The sequence below is a fragment of the Penicillium cataractarum genome, assembly GCF_028827025.1.
Source record: "Penicillium cataractarum strain IBT 29864 chromosome Unknown utg000007l, whole genome shotgun sequence".
Lineage (NCBI taxonomy): Eukaryota > Fungi > Ascomycota > Eurotiomycetes > Eurotiales > Aspergillaceae > Penicillium > Penicillium cataractarum.
Genome location: NW_026622743.1, coordinates 3328033 through 3346984, shown reverse-complemented (window position 1 = coordinate 3346984; position 18952 = coordinate 3328033). Strand labels below are relative to the sequence as shown.

At 45.0% G+C, this 18952-nt stretch overlaps 4 protein-coding genes across 4 annotated transcripts; 3 read left to right on the top strand and 1 right to left on the bottom strand.

The window, feature by feature from the left end:
- Positions 1-189: 189 nt before the first annotated feature.
- Positions 190-786, top strand: N7496_008743 (uncharacterized protein; the record flags this gene model as incomplete). The annotated part of the gene is made up of 2 exons (XM_056701662.1): positions 190-201; positions 265-786. The coding sequence occupies 2 exons, from the start codon at positions 190-192 to the stop codon at positions 784-786; spliced, it is 534 nt and encodes a 177-aa protein (XP_056553725.1).
- A 3983-nt stretch (positions 787-4769) lies between these two features.
- N7496_008742 (uncharacterized protein) lies at positions 4770-5345 on the top strand (the record flags this gene model as incomplete). The annotated part of the gene is made up of 2 exons (XM_056701661.1): positions 4770-4855; positions 4964-5345. The coding sequence occupies 2 exons, from the start codon at positions 4770-4772 to the stop codon at positions 5343-5345; spliced, it is 468 nt and encodes a 155-aa protein (XP_056553724.1).
- Positions 5346-11899: 6554 nt separating this feature from the next.
- On the bottom strand, positions 11900-13270 carry N7496_008741 (uncharacterized protein; the record flags this gene model as incomplete). The annotated part of the gene is made up of 2 exons (XM_056701660.1): positions 11900-12247; positions 12305-13270. 2 exons carry the CDS (start codon positions 13268-13270, stop codon positions 11900-11902), a joined length of 1314 nt encoding a protein of 437 aa, XP_056553723.1.
- Positions 13271-17375: 4105 nt separating this feature from the next.
- N7496_008740 (uncharacterized protein) lies at positions 17376-18113 on the top strand (the record flags this gene model as incomplete). The annotated part of the gene is made up of 1 exon (XM_056701659.1): positions 17376-18113. The coding sequence occupies one exon, from the start codon at positions 17376-17378 to the stop codon at positions 18111-18113; it is 738 nt and encodes a 245-aa protein (XP_056553722.1).
- Between the last annotated feature and the right edge of the window lie 839 nt (positions 18114-18952).

Sequence of the window (18952 nt, the reverse complement as noted above, 5' to 3'; positions counted from 1 at the left end):
ACAATAGAAGATGGGAGTTGCTGTGAATCCTCCTCAAGGCAACTATTAACACAAATGCATTTAAGTATCTTTTCCCGTAGCCCAAGCTTGTGTCTAAAAAGCTTCGCATGCCACTCCACCCATTCATTCTTATTTCGTGACCTCCAATCTACGTCGAACAGAGAACTTACTACTCAAAAATTCCCAACTATGGCAAACTTGGTTTGGATATCGCCCATGATCGACTTTCATTGAAAGGATATGATACTAATGATCTGGTACTAGAGAAAATATTATGTCAATGAGTTAATCCAGCTTTACATGGACACAATCACACCTCAATGCCGCGAAGACCGCGTTGACCACATGTGGACTCAGATTTTGCTTTATTACTTCAGTATCGACCAACCTTTTGGCATAGAGCGCGAGGTTTATACCGCAGAAACTGAACTTCGTCGCGTCGATCTCGTGGTGACATCTGTACGAGGAAACCAGATATACAAGACCTTGTTTCTGGAAGCTAAACGCCACCCTGCACCATCGAGAGCCATCACCCCAGATGCCTGGGCCAGTGTTCGTGCTCAGCTCCAAAGAAATATCGACAAATGGACAGATCGTAACAAAGATACTACAGTCTTCGGCCTGACTGCGATTGGGTTGTATGTGAAATTCTTTATCATCCCCAAGCGTGAAACCGAGCTCCGGCCTTTCAAAGTCACGGATAGGCCTTATTCGCTCCGTCACGATTCTGAGAGGGGACATGAAATACTTTCCCAGATCAAGGATTTTATCGCGGCATCTCTGTGAATCTTGTCTACGGTCGATACTTCACTAGCACGTTCTGTGTTGTTCTCCGTTCCTGTGATACTAAGAACTGCTAAGCAGAATTCCAATCCACATTATCTCTTGACCGCTGCAAAAAATGTTTTTGTAAGTGAAGCACTACCTGAGAACAGGTAGATTTCAACGGTTTGAAAGCTGGATGGTGGAAGATGATAGAAGGATCAGGCAAATCAACAGGCTAGAGTCATATAACGATATACCATGGACGTGACTAAGGACTCCCAAGACCTCTGCTTGTAAATAGCTATCCGCTGGCTTCTTAAATTAGAAAGAGTAACAGGAGTAAGATACAAGCGAGTTGAGTGAACGGGCTTTATTCTGACATCTAGGCTACTACATCGCCTTTAGATCCAGCTCACTAGATAGCGTTCTCTACATACATATATCTCGCTGTTCATCTTATCTTCCTTTAACCGCAATTACTTTGACTTCAATATGTTTAGAAACAGTATTCTGCTGCATCTTGTATAGTAGTTTGGCAAGACTGTTAATAAATGTTTGAGTACGAGCGCTACCAATATTGAGATTCTTTAGAGATCCGAATAGCGATTAAAAACGTGCATTTCGTACTGAAGACAGATTTCGGCTTGGTAAAGGCGTTGAGGCCCTCTACGACATTTACCCCGGAGGTGCTTATTGCGGGTAAGAATGCATGACAAGAAGATACTTGATAGCGAGATTGATATTAGTGGTCGGTTGTTGCTATTTTAGATATCTTGAAAATTGGTGAAAATTGCGAATCATAACTAGAAGTTAGAGGACAAAGAGACGAAAAGAGTCTTCATGTATATAATATGAGAAATTGAGTATCCGATACATTCACACAATTATTAAAGCGATTGAAATATCACATCAATTTACATCAACCTTGGTATCTTGAGATGTCTTTCAATATTTTGAAATAACTGAGAATATCTATCGTAGAAAGTAGAGATGCACATTTCAGTGAGAAGGTATTTGTCACGGGGAAACCCCGATTGCCTGCGTATTTATAAATGTGCAAAGTAAAGTATTTTGAATACCCAGTTACACCTCTCAGAGACGGAGGGTTGAGTGCGGCAGACTTCATGACAGAAATTAGGCGGTCAGGTAACTTTGGCAGTGCCACTGTACAAAGCTGTGTCGTCGGTTTAGTAAATGATTACTAGGCTAAACTACAATTGGGTGGGAATTACCTGTTTTAACATAAATGACAACAAACTGATTCCCAAGCTCCAAATCAGCAAAAATGCCTTGTCAAGAGGTTCACCAATACTTTTCTGGTTCTCTTGTTTAGAAAGCTGAGCCGTGCGGCAAACACCCGCACATGACTCGGACATTAAGCTGGAGGCATCACCTCTCTCTCCTATCGCCTTCAATACTTCGCCTCCATTTCTTTTTCCCCGTCTCCTCCCCCCTCCTTTTGTCCGACTTTCCATTCCACCTTCAATATGGCCAAATCTGGTGTTCATACTTACAGGAGAGATACTGATGGTGTCATCGATGATGGTGTCATCGACACCTGCGCAGAGGAAGCAGAAAAGGAGGGGGAATCTGAATCAAAGTCTCTATCTAGACTATGATGAAGATGGATCTAGAGAAGAAGAAGGAGAGGAAGAAGAGAAAGACCTAAATAGGTCTACAAGACAAAGAACAGCGTCGGTCCTGGAAAGAACCCTCAAACCTGCAGAGCAATCTATGCAGGTGTAAACGGGAGGACGCATGACCAAACGACCGAGTAGTCGAGGTCAATAGGGTCGAGTCATCAGATACATTACAAGGGAAGAAGTGGTTGTCTAACTAGGAAGGTGCGAATTTTGGCTAGACCTGTATACTCGTAATGTGGGAATAAGAAAAGAATTTGCGTAAGGTGCCTACTAACGTAATTCCCGGCCGACCCGGTCACCCAGAAAGCCATACAATATGCTATATTTTGATTCCTCTGTATTTCCACCACCACTTACTCAGTATTACTGAAATTAAGAGTATATCTTATTGTACGTATAAGAATAATATGTATATAAAGTTTCGGCCCTTTCAGACTATTATTTTGATGCTCTACCATAAAATACAGCGTAATTTTGATGACTCAGATTTATGTATATATATATCTCTCTAAATCTATTTTTTTATACTCTATAACTAGGCTACTTATGCTCTCTAGTTTCTATATTCTTAATATATTACCTTACATATATATGGTTGTTGAGATATAAAGTGGTAATTTATCGTATTTAGTATGGTGTTTGAGGGTGATCGGGACGACTGGGTGATCGGGTCGGCCGGGAATTACAGTGACTAGTCACTGTACGTTATAGGAAAAGGGGCAGGTTGAGCTGTCCCATGGCGGTGTAACTGGGTATTCGAGTAACAATACAGTGACGTTCCATAAGTTTTTAACCCCCTGGGTCCACACCGCCTAGCTCACTTCCTACCGCCTACTATATCCGCCTAGCTAGGACACAGGTCAGGTTAAGCACGTCTATGCAAGGCGGGAAATATGCGTAACAATTTACGCATAGGTATTTTAATGGATATTTAACTCGTTTCTCTTGAATAATTCTCTGTCTGTTCATAGGGGAACTAATTATCTAGACTCTAAGTGGAAGCTTTTAATGGGCAGAATATTATGTAATGGGTGGTGTGGGGCTGGGGGTGCAAATACTTATGGAACATGACTGGACCTATTTCGAGGTGTTATGTTCCCGCATTTTAAATACAAGCACAGGAAATATGGGTTGGTGATTGACCAATCCCATGTCACTGTGGTGAACACTTTTCAACGGACACATTATGACCATTACAAGAGCAAAACCTATCAGTATGGCGTAAACTTGACGTTTGCACTGTTTTTCCCCTCGCAGCTTTTGGGACATATAAACCAGCTTCCGAGTATTTCTGGCCTTTAGCTATCATCTCACCATGAGTGTGAAAACATCCGCTACTGCGGCGCTTGTCGATAACCCTTAGTATCTAGACTATAGTGGACAAACCGTTGACACTTGCCTCTCCTGCGGGCATGTTATTGGCGCAGAATCTGAAGCACCTGGTGCCAATGAGGACTGGCTCAAATATTATCGAGCGCGTGAGTGTACCCATTCAAATTGAATATAATCAATAGGACTCACGTATGTGCCATAGTATATCGTACCTCAGATGGTGCTAGATTGAGTGATGTCTTTTTTGCCAATGTTGATTGGAGAAAAATGCAATGTGACTGTGGCCATCTCGGACCTTCTGAAAGGGCAGCACTTCGAGAAAAATTTGGCCCTTGGTACCAAATGTCCTGTTCGAAACCGAGCAAGGCTCACATATTTCATGAGAGCTGCTGGATTATTCTGAGTCGACAATTGGAAGAGGATCTTGATCTGGATAAGTTTTTTGAAGTCTGTAAGGACGTTGCTCCTTCAGGCAGAAATACCTCGTGTAAGCAGGTTGCCTTTCTAACAAGTATGTTATGAAATCAAACTAACACGATGAAAGACGACGCATTAGTTGTGCAGAGAGACGCCGGGCACACTTATCCTTTGAAAATGCCCATCATTCAAGGCCTTCTAGCTAAGAATCGCCTTAGGCTCCCACAGATACAGAAAGGAGAGGGCCAAGGTTATCTCTTCTCTGAGACCGACTGCTTTCGATTGCTTCCTTTGGAGATTAGATCTCTAGTTGCGAACAACCTGTCCACTCCGGAGTTTTTCAGTTTAAGACAAGTATCCCGATCGATGGCGGAAGTCTTTGAAGATCAACTCTTCTGGAGGACAAGATTTTTACCCTGGGGAGAGCGCGGCTTCCTCAACTCTCTTTTAACGGAGACCCAAGGTGATAAAAGGCCAAAGTATCAAGCCTCTAAGCAGAGAAATTGGAGGCTGATATATAGATGTTCCGTGAATTTGGATGTGTGCGATGGGCATCTCTTCGAGTTACGCCGACGATGGCATAATAATCGATGGCTAGGGGAGAGATACATAATGACCAAGGCCAGTGATGAAGAGATAAGATCTCATAGCAGCTTGATTCGTGAGATGTTTTGGCAACGTCTCTCTTTGAAAGTCAGGTGTGACAGACTCCGTGATCAAGGATATCATCGGAATAAATGCTCGAGGTGCGATATGGAACACGCTCCATCTGTACAGGCTTTTCCGTTGAACAAATCAGTCCTCAGTCTAGCGGTGTATGTTCTGCGTGAAGCATATCACACTTATATCACTGGGCTTGGTCTGCTGGAAAGGGACTTTGGCGAGCCACGCTTGATCTTGGGGTACCGTATACCGGATCAATATGTTCTAATAAACCTCGATAGGAAGCAGCTCATGGGGTTTAACATTATTGCCGGGGATCACGCAATCTACGCAATCCAGGCAGTCTTCAAAGGAGGCTCTAGCAGATGGGTGGGTAACCAAGATGGTTCCAAGAGATGCCAGTGGATTACTGGCCAACATACCCCTCACAACACGCACCGCGATGTGCCGAAATTAGTGCGCCTCAGCACGGAGAAGGGTGTCCAGGCAATTTCGGGAAAGCTCGATGTGAGTCAACCTTCTTGACAAAATGAAATAAAAATAGCCAATCTCTATAGTATTGCAAATTGATCGGGTTTTCTGTAGCATAGAATAATGAAGATTGCTACGAGCAGATTTTCTCTGCCTTACAGGTCAAAGTCCTGGCAATTTGCTCATGTTGGATATGCCCATGGCATATCATCATATGACCTCTACTCTCGCTATATCTACCCTAGCTCACTCATCCTTACTAATACACACTTCTTGCTCATTGCATCCTTCTCCTTCTCTCTGCGCACAGAATATACCATAAAGCTTTAAGACAAGTTGAGCCAAAATTTTGGTTCGTATTGCGGCATTCGTATTTCTCTTGAAACGCTGCAATACGCATATATCCCCAGCGAGCCAAGCTTATATCCAACAATTCATCTAGTCAGGAATTTGTATAGCGAACAGCATATATGTTCGTCTGGTAGATAAGAGGAAGGGCAAAGAGGAAATACTTATAATGGCAGACATGAAGAGCTCTAGTAGATGCAGGGAGTAGAGAGTACATGATGGATGCTCCGACGGGTGTAGGCATCTTGGCAGCAGAAATACATTATTCGTCGACAAAACAGTGGCTAATTGAGAACATACATGTAGTTTGGCGATGGATCATCGAGGACCGACAGATCGACTAAGCGAATACTATCTAACTAGGAGAAGAAACTTCGGTAAGGGCGTAGGGCTCATCGTTGTTAAGATACTAGTTGTCCGGATAGAAACTAGTTGGTTAGGCAAGGAAGAAAGCACCAAGTCAGATTGTTAGCAAGACTGTTTCTTGAGGAGTCTGAACCTACTCCTTAAGATCCTAAATTTATATACAGTCTCTTATACAAAACAGGGAACTAGATAAGGGGTAACCACGGTATAAGCGTGTATAAGCTAAAAGGTTATATAACTAGCCAACGTGGCCTACCGGTAGGGTAGCCCTTTAGATACGCCACCGAGGAGCTATCGACTGACCGCTGGGTTGGTACCCTCTCGGTAGAACGCCCGGGCCTTGTGCGGCCTGGGGCATCAGTCTGCGAATAGCCTCAATATCAGGATATCATAACAATCGTCGTAAGGCAAAGAGAGTGGTGATGGAGGAAAAGGAATTAAAAAGACGGGTAAGGGCGATTACTAAGTGGCGGTTTAGCCAGAAAGCTAAGGTTTAGTAGGTCATGTGACTAGCCTAGAAGATAGAAGGGGGTGATTAGGTGTGTGAATAAAAAGAGATACGTGGTTGAATTCGTATTGAATCGTTATGACAGCCTTGGCAGAACTCGGGCGATAAGGCAGAATTAAGGCTAAATTTAGGCCGAAATCAGGCCTCAGGGGGTGCCAACAATGGCGCCCTATTTTATCTAGGTTTATGGCTCATAGAAGGTGGTTGCACCTTTACCGGTGCTCTAAGGCCCGTTACTAACTCGTCGATGAGATTGGATTTGCTGAGATGTGTTTCGAGTGTGATTGTTGGTTTACAAAGTTATGGGAATGGGAAGATCATTGCAAAGAGCATCTTGCTTATCTAGAAGCACTTATTCGATATGATCCCTTGATGTTCCACTGTGCCCCTATTAAGGCAGGGTGGTGTCCGTTCTGCTTAGGGAATAAGAAATTACACTCGTCAAAAAGAATGGTTCAATTTTTTGTGAGTCCCCCAGAATGTTATGACCACGTTGCAGCCTATTTGCACTAATTGAAAGGCAACTTTAAATGTGAGTATCCTGCTTGCCTGGTAGACTTTGATAGTGCAGCGGAATTAATATATCACCTTATCGATACCTACTGCTGGCGGCCTCGATGTGAATATCCCAAGAAGAGGAAGTTTGAACTAGGGGATACTTCTTGACCGAGCATTCAACGAGAGATTTTGGCCGTGAAGATGCCAGAGTTGCTTCCTGTTTTGATTTACTATTACTACCTCTTCCACGCATGACTTGGGCTCTGGCAGAACTGAGGATGTGAATTACCTCTGTTTACATTAGCCAAGCTGCAGGCCTGCTCATTGTTATGTCCCTACAATCCTAGAACCTATAGATATATTACCTTTCATATGCACAAATCAATTCCCTTAATAGTCCACTCAAAGTCCCTACAATTCGCTAAACCCTGCCAGCTAAGAGGGTCAGTTCTTTTTTCCACGAGCAGCTCATGGAAAACCGACTTTTAGATGTACACTGGCGATTAACTCTTTTATATTATTACTTGGCCCCATTCTGTATCTCACATCCTTGAGGCTCAGGAGGAACGTGAATCATCGGTTGTTCTAACTTTCCGCCACTTTAGCGCTTTACGTATGTCAAGGAAGTTAGAGCAGTTGATGGTGGAAACTATTAATAGCTATGATTATGCCAAATATAATGGGTAATTATCGGAACTAGATATCAGGTTCATTGTATTCCGTTTGCACATGCTTAGGGCTACAAGGAACCATTTTGTGTTTACACCCCTGCATTGACCCTGGAAACAGCACGGTCTATCTACTTTAAACGGCGCAACGTAAACCCTATCCGCCTCATCAGGCATTCGGCTTTTCTGCCTAGCAATCTCGCGGCTGCTTTAAAACTTTCGGTTTTCAGTGCCCGACTAGTCGCTCACTCTTTGGCCTCTCTTTCATAAAGGCAGCCAAAAACTATATTAAGGGCGGAGCGGTATACACAGTCGGGAAGATATCTCGTTGACTTGTAGCAGTAGTTATGCCGTGATGGCCTGTGCCTACTCTCTGTGGCAGTGATGTGCTCTTTGGAATTATTCGCTACGAGATGAACCCATCTGCAAATTTCATGCAAGATGCCAAGAATATGCAGGCTATGGCTATGATTGCCAATGTAATGCGATTGACGACTGCCATGCTTGAGCAGCCGAATGTGCATGCGGGTACTTCGATCCTCTAGGTTACACGGCCAGGCAAGGCGAACAGGGGACGAAAGGACGCGCTTTCTGTCACAGAATAGCTAAGGGTCCGAAACGTACCGAGAAATTCGCACTTTCGTAGCGTACGACGCGACGGGCCGGGCCGGGCCGATCCAATCAAATGGATTATTTGAAGCACTTTGCCTTAACACAAGCTGAGTTATGGGAGGGCTTCCATCAACACTGGATGTGATTCACGTGGCCAAGCCCGACGCCAAAGCATACATTTCTCGAGCTTTAGTGAACAGAAGTTTTACATTTGCGCAAAGTGAACTACATCCGCAATACTAGATTCTCTATTCCTGCGCAAACCCCCCCCTTCCAATGCCGCACGTGAGAGCAAGCCAAAAAAACCCCACCACCTTCGTATGTCTCGGCCCGCTCAAATTATAAAGTATAACTCTGGATATACTTATTATTTTTATCAACAGGCCGGACTACCTTAACTTTATGTAGGCCACTCCCTGGAACTCAAACCGGTAACCTTTAGTGATTATTTCGCGTGACACTAGTGCTTGATCGTGCGTAAGGTCTTTCAACGCAACCCGGAAACGTCTTTCCAAATCCACATGCCTCTTTGATATTTCTTCTAAATTTTATCATCATCAAGACCCGCTCTCGAACGAATTTCCCCCAACAAGGTTTCACCAAACACTGCAAGTGTTCCAAGGCATCCTCTCCAACCCTTAAAACAAAGATATCATCAGGCGTCTTCCTCAATCCGTCAGTGTCAGCCACCTAAGTCCAGAAGGGCTATTTTGCAGGGCCGGACTAGCTGTAGAACTGGGCTAATGTGATATCACAGGCTGGAAAGCGAGAAATCGGGTAATGAATTCACATAAGAATAAACACATACTATATTGACAAAATAGAACAAAGGCAGTCAGTTAAAGGAAAGGAAGCGAACAGGCTTTTCAGAGTCAAAAAAGACTCAGACAAACTGTGCTCAAAAAACCCCCAGTTTGCTACTTTTTAATACCATCTTTCATCCCAGCCGCCGCTGTAGAGGAACAACTTTCTCCATCTGTCCTATATGAAATCGCCCGGTTATTACCTGCTTAAAATTGATGATATCCACATCTCGTGCACCGAAAAGATCGACCGGCACCATACTGTGAGGAAGAACCCACCTTCCAGCCAGTGGTGAGGCGCCTTGTACGTCGATGGAATCAAACCCCTCCGTCCTCACCTCCTTACTTTCATGATATTTTATCCGCTCGCTACTATGGCCGTCCTTGTAGACCACAGCAATTGTAACTTGGTCTTGTACTTCGTTGTGGAGAATAACAAGGGCAGGTAGAGGTAGGCCTGTGGTGCTTTCTTCCCCGCTCTCTTTCGTAGCTAACGAAGGAATTGTTGACATCTCGCTGTCATGCTACAGTGGCGCCGCAAAAGTTTCCGACCACCGCTTGCTTACATAATATTATGCCGGCCATTAACAATTCCAGATTTCCACCAGCATTCCTAATTGTAGTCAAAAGAATTACCGATCTCCAATTATACGTGACCCCTTGGGGGATTGAATGTAAAATAAATAAATTCTTCCTTTTCAATTCATCTATATCATGGCTCATGGTCTCTGGAAAAGGCGGTGTACATCAGGCGGTGAAAGAGGTGGTCGGAAACTTTTGCGGCGCCACTGTACAAATCGCGGTCCTGAACCTAGCTGTTCCTTAGCCCTTTTTTTGATAAGACGGATATTATTCCTCATGCTCACGCTGAAGATATCCTAATCGGATTGGAGCTAGGAGATAGTCGGCTTCTCGACGAATTTCTGAATAAGTCGCAATTAAAACGACGCCGAATTTGCAGGTGAGTTAACACAGAGGAAAACAAAGAGATTGATGTGAGCTATGTTTGTAAGGGAATCAATGTAACTGTAGCAGGCGGTCAAGTATTGAAGCTGACCTTTTGTCTCCGAAGATCGATGGACATATTCTCCAGCGCTGAAACAGGCGGCCTATTTATGACCAAATTGCCTACAGATGAAGAGGGGAATATCTACGGCTAACGTCTCAGCATACAATACATCATGCCACGGTATACTCAATTAGTTATGACGGAATTGAGCTTGCCTCGGAGGGTTAACTCATCAGTGGACGAAAGGCAAGGCCTGGACCATTTCTAAACTTCGGTGAGAGTTAATTCTCAACTTCTAATAGTCTAGAATTTGGCTTGCATGACTTCAACTTTATCGCGTCCGGTGGTCGTCGGTCAACGCTGGCTCATGCTATGGTAATCCTGCGGCTGTTGCAAACGGGAAAGAACCAGGACGATTGAAATTTTGATTGGCTAGTGCCGTCGGCCAATAATGAAACCGGGATGTTCCGTTGTACATCAGTCCCATGTGTGGGGTTTATCTGCAAACGGTAAAGAGCCCAGAACAACCGAAATATTGTTTGGCTAGTGCCGTGGGCTAATCATGGAACCGGGAATTTTCCTTATCTATCAGTCCCATATGACACAGTTCAGCCGCGCCATACAAGCTCTTGTTTCCCTCATTTGAAAAGAGACTGAACGAACCTGGAATAAAAGATAACAATAGTACATGTTACTACAAGATTCTGGTTTCCTAATGGTCCTGATAGAGCAAATTTACGTACTCTCGGAAGTTTTCAAAGAAAAATACACCCCCCAATGCCCTTACTGGGCCGGAACATATTTAGGTTCTCTAAGCTTTGGGTAGTGGAAGGCAAGCTGCTTTTTGCCAGGAAAACTTCACGGCTGCTGCAGACAAAATCCACAAAGAAAATGGAGTAGTGGGGAGATCTTCCTTTCCGCTTTACGTAAGAGAAATGTGCTTTGGCGTTAATGCATCGGCGTAACGCCCACACTGCTAGCACGCTGTCACATCGCTGGCGTCTTGGCACTCTTGAACTACTCATCATTTTCTGGCTCGTCTTATCTCCATTAAAACGGAGCAGCTGGAAATTTCCCAGGCAGATAATATTATGAGAACAGGACTACTCGTAATTTATGCCAACATGAGAATTAGCAGTATATTTCCACTATTCAAATATTCCCTCGTAGCTAATTTTCCCTCGTTCTAATTATCCGTCACGGATGTCCCTCACCAACTAGCCACCATCTAGAACAACATGGTATATACTGTCCTTGCTGATAGTTATACCTAGCTTTCCTTTTGGCCCCGGTAAGGCTGGGTAGTAGCCCTAGTTTAGGCTCGGTGAAGCCTACTGCAAGCCAATACTGAGCTATATCATCCGCAGTTACTTTTGGTCACGTTGACTAGCAGCCCTCCCTACATTCGGATAGCAATTTTTGGGGATAACATTCGATGTCATACCGCAGGATATCTGTACGCACTAGTACTGAGGGAAAAAATTGAAGGATTGATTAAAACTATCAGAGAGATCGCTGTTGAGAGCATTTCATAGCCTCAGGGGCAAGTATTGGCATGTTACAACGCGGGGACTCCAAATTGACCCGGTTTTCCATACAAAACGTGATGGAAATTGTGTGGACACTGAATCATCCTGCCATAGTGGTAAAATACCACCTATTCAGCTCGACATCTGAAGCGAGAACCTCCAAGCCCAGATTGAGTCGATGAACAAATACCAAGCATCCTTCGGGAGCCATGAAAGTCGCGGCATTAAAAAACCAAGAATCAAACACTCCTAGTCAGATAATATCACCTACTTCACCAAAACAAGTGACACTCCCTCGTTAGTATTCCCGGACGCAGCATCCGTTCCGGGGAGGTAGTAGAGGAAATTGAATCTCTCGCCTTCGTTGACAATATTCGCGTAGCCGACGGCCTGGGAGATGAGATCATTGACGGCACCGATGGTGCTTGGGATTTGTTTGGCCAGCCCCTGCAGGACTTGGTTGGTGTAGAGGCCACCCTGGACCCAGCAATTGGTCCAGGCAACATAACCCTCAAGCTTGCCGTTGCCATCGATGTACAGGTAGATCCAGTAATGCACCTCGCAGTCGTACCAGCCGCCAAAGAACCACTGGTGAGTGTTGACACTGACAGGGACCTTCTCAGTCACTATTAGTCTCGTTACGTAAAAGGGGTGCTTTTAATTTTCGCTTACATTGAGATAGATGAATTGCTTGAGGGGATCAACAACCGGACTCCGCGTGCCGTTCGGCCATAGGTCCCAGGAGAAAATCGGATCTCCGCGACTTCGAACATCTGGACTCTGCTTGTTGACAATATTCGTTATTGTTGAAGGGGGTACCAGAGACCAAACCGATATTGGCCCCAGCTCGTTCGCGTAGCGACGCTGCATCAAGATGGACGAAGTGGTGTCATTGAAATTGCGTCCGACAAATGGAACGGCAATAAAGTTTTTAGAAGTCCCGTCAAGAGCATAGGTCAAATATCTACCCAAAAAACCAGCATTTTCAAACAGTATGACATAGCCGCCCACTTCGCCGGATGAGCAGCCGCACTGAAGAGACGAGATTTTGTCGTTCCAGTTATCACCAACATAGGAATAGCCCCAGGAGCTCCAGGTATAGTTTATATCCGCAAAAAGGCTTCCTCCGCCGTAGTTTACATCGGCAAACACATTGAACCAGATGTCGTCCGTGTCGCCTGATCCTGACTCTTCATGGAATTTTGCTTTGGCTTTGTTTATGGCTTCCTTAAGTTCAGTGCTGCATGTACTGCTAGAGCCGTACTGATTTATAGCTGTAAGAAGCAGCGCACGTTTGGCTGCATTTGGCTCCTTTTCGAAATTTTCTGACAGCAGGTCGATGACCTCTACCGCAGTCTTCCCCTTCAGCTGCGGAGAGAAATTGACGAGTAGGGGTAATTTTGGAGAGATCGTTTCAAAACGTCGACAGTTCTTCTGCAAAATTTTGCTGGTTAAAGGCTCTTTGTGTGACGGCATTGGGATCAGCGTTAGGGCTGAAGCTGATGCCCGTTGGACCGGGCCTCTAAGGGATGTAATTTCGGCTCCATGCTTGTCAGCCAGTGTGCGCAACTCGTCAGGACCGACGTTGTTAAGAAAAGCTTCCACAGCGGAACTTCCGGTATCCTGACATAAATCCATAGCCGATTAGTTTCAACGGCACTATTTCTTCGTGCTGGGTTCTGTGGCCGATGGGCAAATATTCGTTGACGACAATAAGACTTATGCATATTAAATTAGTCCTAAACCATTCATTTTATAAGCGGGTGACAAGCCCTTCTTTCCCATTTGTAGTACTATTTCCCGGTCTATCTGACATGTAGCTAATGATCAAATTTGCTGGGCCCCATATAGCTGGACTGGGCCAGATTGGCCTGGACATAGGTGGGTGGTCTGAGTAGCCGTCGGGTCAGCTGGGCATAGGATCATCGTTCCACTCCTGGGCTCTCCATACTTACCACTCCTCAGTCAGAGTATACCATTTGTTACAGCAAATCCAGAGCTATTTGTGCTGTAACTTCTATGCAGTCCCGCTGCAGTCGTCGGAAGCCATAGCTGTTTCCCTAGGGTGGCCCGAACTGCAACGGTTACTTGCTTGTGATGCTTGACATAATAAACCATCCTATTCCCTCTGTGTTCAGCGGTAAATTATGTCTGTATTTCCGAAGTATTTTGAAAAGACTAGGTTGGCAATTATTTCCGCGGTTTGGAAAGGGATAAGCTTAAGCCTAGAACCCTAAAGTCCGGTTGGCATCTCAACGAATAGGATACTGAGATTTACACTCCCTGAAACCTTGCAAACGTCCTAAATCTTAATTTCCTGGTACCAGTTAGTCTAGGGAAGCGACATCTCAAACCAAGACAGCACACAGTCAAGTCCCCGTGCCCGAAAGCACGACCCCATTATGACGAGAGCATGACAGTCAAAAGGGAGGTCTAGCGTAGCAAAAATGGTTCTTTACTATTTGCAATTAAACCGTGAAACACAGGACTGGTTTACAAGGGAACATCCCGGTTCCATGATTGACCGACCACCAGCCTAACCAAACAGAGTTTCCTACGTTCTGGCCTTATATCGTTGCATAATCCGCAGAACTACCACAGCCTGGACCAGCGTTGACTGACCGACGACCACCAGATGTGATAATCCTGAAGTCATGCGACTCACTTTGCAGGTCATCAGTGGTTGAGAATTACTTCACAACGATGTTTAGAAATGGTCCAGGCCTTGCCTTTCTTCTACTATTTAACTGTATTATCGAGGAGAAGTTCAGTTCCGTCATGGCTAGCTGAGCATGCCATGGCATGGTGGATTGTATGTTCACTCTCATTCTCTGTAGGCATATGGGTCATAAATAGGCCTCCTTCTCATAGCTGGGGAAACATGCCCATCGAATTTCAGAGACACCAGGTCAGCTCCGATAACTGACCATCTACTATAGTGGTAATACCAACGATCAAAGCCAGGGAGTGTATGCTGACATAGTGACAAATGACGACCCAACACTCTTCAAAATCTACGTTGGTTCTGCCTCTTCCTCGATGACTCACCAAAAACGGGGAAGTAAGGGCTAAAAACGAAGAATTCGGGAGCACTTGTCCTACGCATGTTCTAAGACACGCAGACCACCAAGCGGCCAACCTCATTGCAACTTTGTTGTGCTAGTGCGATTTGCGCAACCAGTGGGTAAACCATTGGTTCATATCGCTGAAGCGATCATGATAATCCTTTTTGCATCATGGGATTGTCAGACATTCACCAATCTTCGTCCGACCAACCTTCCAAGCAGCTTGTGTTGGGGCCTGAATAATGTGAATCCCTTAGATTACGGGGTTTCTAGTTTTGTCCACTCGAAAGACAACGGAAGAATAATGGCTTAGAAGCTGAGAGAAGCAAGTGTTGCAAAGGCCAACGAGGGCGGCCATTTTCGTGTCACAGCACATCAGGTGAGACCTTCTTATTGGGATTTCAAATTCTATCTTTGCGGCGAAACAATCAAAATTCCCTCAGAAATAGGGCTCCCTATGGGTTTGCACGAACAACATTGTCTTCATGTTCATTGCGAAGTTGGTGTGACCCAGCATGAGTCTCCCTAAGCATCGCGGGCAAGTTGGCGTTCCAACGAACGAAGGCTGTTAATTTGCCTAAAGAGATGCTGCATCCACAGTTGCGAAGGCAAGGCATCCACGAAATGGGTTCAATGCAATTCAACTCAAGCGCTTCCACGTTCGAAGAGAATCATGGACCTGTTGGGCTATTCGTGAAGCGATAGACTTGTTAATAAACACAAACGTTTTCATCTCCCTCTTTTCTTCCGGACTACGTCGTGTATCTGGACTCATTTGAAAGAACTAAGGAGGGTATTCCACAAAGCAAGAGTGCTTGAGTCTATATTGCAGAGGAATCACACCCCTCGACTCTGGCACGACCGGGGTCTGCTATAATAATACGCTTGGTAGAATCCAGGCCTATCATGAGCGGAATGACTCCAAGGTCTCCTGCTTCCTTCAAGAGATGCTGGAGAAGAACCCGAAGATGGGCAGGAGATCCAAACAGAATCCTGACTCACCAGGGCCTCGACAACGACCACCTCTTCAAAGCTTCGTGCGACCAAGTCCCCAGCCAGACTGTCGGGGCTGTAAGACGGCTGGCGAGGTTCAACGCGATCCTTGAGACACTAGGGACCCCGATTTCACTACGGGACCATCGTACCCGGCAAACTGAATTTTTGAATAGGAGCTAATACGAGTTCGACCAAGAGTTGTCATGTCGACGTCAGTTCTTACTTCTAATATCACCTGATGGTAATGGACAAATGTAGTCTCTATTTTTGTTCCGTTTAATCAAGATGGCTGTAAATTTATAATGTAATAACCCCGAACGGCGCGTTGGTAGAGCGCGATATTCGGATGGGACACCTAATATGGGAATGTGCATGGTCGCTCATGAACGGGAATTGCCACACCCTAGGCGTTGGATATCATTGAATGGATAGCCAAATCTTCCGCGGAGAAAGCTGGGCGGGCGCCGAAATCCGGTAGAAACAAAGACGCTGTTTTCATCCTTAGTTTGCGAACCTTGCCTCACTCATTCCTAGATCGCCGTGCGAAATTGTGGTGATGGATGGTGACTTGCAAATGATGTCTGGAACGAGCAGCTGAGCTGTTTAAAGCTGTAGCTTATTTGATCTAGGCTCCTGCATGGTATACTGCAAACAGAGAAGCTCAAATATGGAAAGAAAATCTTAGGTCTAGACTTTACACCGTTCTAAATTAGGAAAATATTCGGTTGTACTGATCCATTTGGCGCAGCCGCCCGTTGGCTCCCGGGGGCAGCGCATGACAGCATACCTTTCAGACGTAAGATGGATAATTCGCTGATTCATCTCATTATTTATGTTACGATTGTGATGTCCACAGAAAGCCAACTGGCGAAGGTTTGTTTGTGCGAACATGGAACTTTCCAGGAAGGACGGTAGTTACCAGAGAAGGCCCTGTAAAGGCAATCTCTCTTGACAGATAGAACTTCTCTTCTTTCTCTTCCCTTTCTAGATTTAGTTGCTTCGTCAAATGCACCGATTTGAACCCTGTTCTATCGCCTGGTTGTAACAATTTAATCTTTTCTTATTCTCCTTGTCATAGTCTGTACACCAATGCTGCCGATTAGCATTACTGTTTGTAAAACTAAGTGAAATAGTGCGTACCAGATTGCGATAGGTTTAACGGGTTGGTTTAATTAGGCCCTTCGTCTTCTAGACATGTGCGGTTGGTAATCCAGGAAGCAACGCGAAAACACCTTTATCACATGAGGGATTTAACTATTCGAATAGAAAAACGCGTTACGTCGTAGCTTTTCTCTACTATTCTATTGGCTCTTTGCCAAAATACGGTGATTTTAAAGTCCATGGGCGGGTCAGGCAGAGCCCATAACGGGCCGTCCATGGATCTGCCGTCAATCCATTCCCTTTGTGACATCACAGAACTGGGCCGACTGTGGTGCGAGAATATCGAAATTAACGATTATGTTCTCATAAATCCAAACAGAAGGATCGGAAGACGGAACTGTACTTGAATAGAAATGTACGCGTAATAACCTCGTAATGTTTTGAGCCCGACGTGAGTATTTCCCGGTCGATGAAGTCTATGAACTCTCCACAAACTCCCCATCGTTCAAGTCTAATTTCATGAGCACATAGTCTGTATCATATTCCTTTATAACAACAGTCTTCTTATCGACAACCCCATTATGCACTCAGCTAAATGTGACCCTTTACCGACAGGGTTTCGACCTGGACGTCTCGTTATTGTTGGTTCAGGTATAAAAGGAATATCTCAACTCACCCTCGAGGCAGTTGTACATATTGAAGAGGCGGACAAAGTCTTCTACTGCATTTCAGACCCTGCTACTGAGCTTTCTATCAAGCATCACAATAAATGTTCCATTGATCTTTACGTTCCCTACGATGATGACAAACCGCGACATCGGACCTATGTCCAAATGGCCGAGGTCATCCTTCGAGAAGTCCGAAAAGGGTATAACGTGGTTGGTGTATTTTACGGCCATCCTGGTGTTTTTGTTAATCCCGCACACAGAGCCATTGATATTGCCGCAAGCGAGGTGTATGAGGCTACTATACTACCTGGCGTGTCAGCCGAGGATTGCCTTTTCGCGGACTCTGGCATCGACCCCTCAAACCCTGGTTGCCAGACATTGGAGGTAACAAATTTTCTCGTAACAAACCAGCCACTTGCAACACACTGTCACGTCATCTTGTTTCAAGTGGGGGCCATTGGCGAGAGTGGTTTTAATTTCAATGGGTTCAAAAATACACAATTTCCCTTTCTTGTACAGCGCTTGATTAAGGATTATGGCGACGAGCACAAAATCATTCATTATGTCGCCCCTCAATTTGCTTTGCTGCCCCTACAATCGAAAGATACAAGCTCAGGGACTTCCAAGATGAGGAAATTGCCAAACGTGTGAAAGGCATATCGACTTTCTATCTTCCAACAAAGACGGGTCCGAGTTCCAGCTCAACGCCTCAATCAGAATTCTACGGAGAAACGGAAAACAGTGCTGTCAAAGCACTGGATGGATACAGAAGACCGAAAAACTACAAACAGACTCGAGCTTCTCCTGCTTTATTCGATACTGTGCAAAAATTAGCACTTTCTCCTAAAGAAGTGCGGCGTTTTATATCCGAACCGACGAAGTTCATTGCTTCCGCGGACGGAATTCGACCTGCTGAAGCTTCGGCATTAGCAACGGCGCGTCTGGACATACTTATTGGAGCGATGAAGCGAAGTGAGGATGATATCGCCCGCGATTTCGTGTTCCATGTCACGAGAAATCCAACTCTCGCTCAGGGGTACATCTCAAACCTCCTGGCCAATAAAGAACTGCAAAATGGATTGCAGAACATCACGGCTTGGCTAAGAGAACACGGATATGACGTGACTCCGGATGCCATACATCGAGCTTATCATCAAGCCGTTCTTAACGACTTGGAGATGTTCGATTCAATTTATAACACCAGGCTCAACAGCCACCCTGGCCCTACCATATTAATTCAACGTGGGATGGTACTGGTTGATGGGGAAAAGATAAATGAGCACAAGTTCGAGTCAGGGACACTTATATGGCGCGCAATCAATTCCAACAACTCCTCTGCCATCCTGCATCTCTCTATACCTACCAGTGATGATGGCAAACCTCTTTCACCAGGATCTTACCGTGGGCCACAACTTTCGGGTGTTCTCTGGGGGATGAATGATGCCAAACCCTTGAACAATAATATCTTCGGGAAAGTTGGCCTGCTTCCA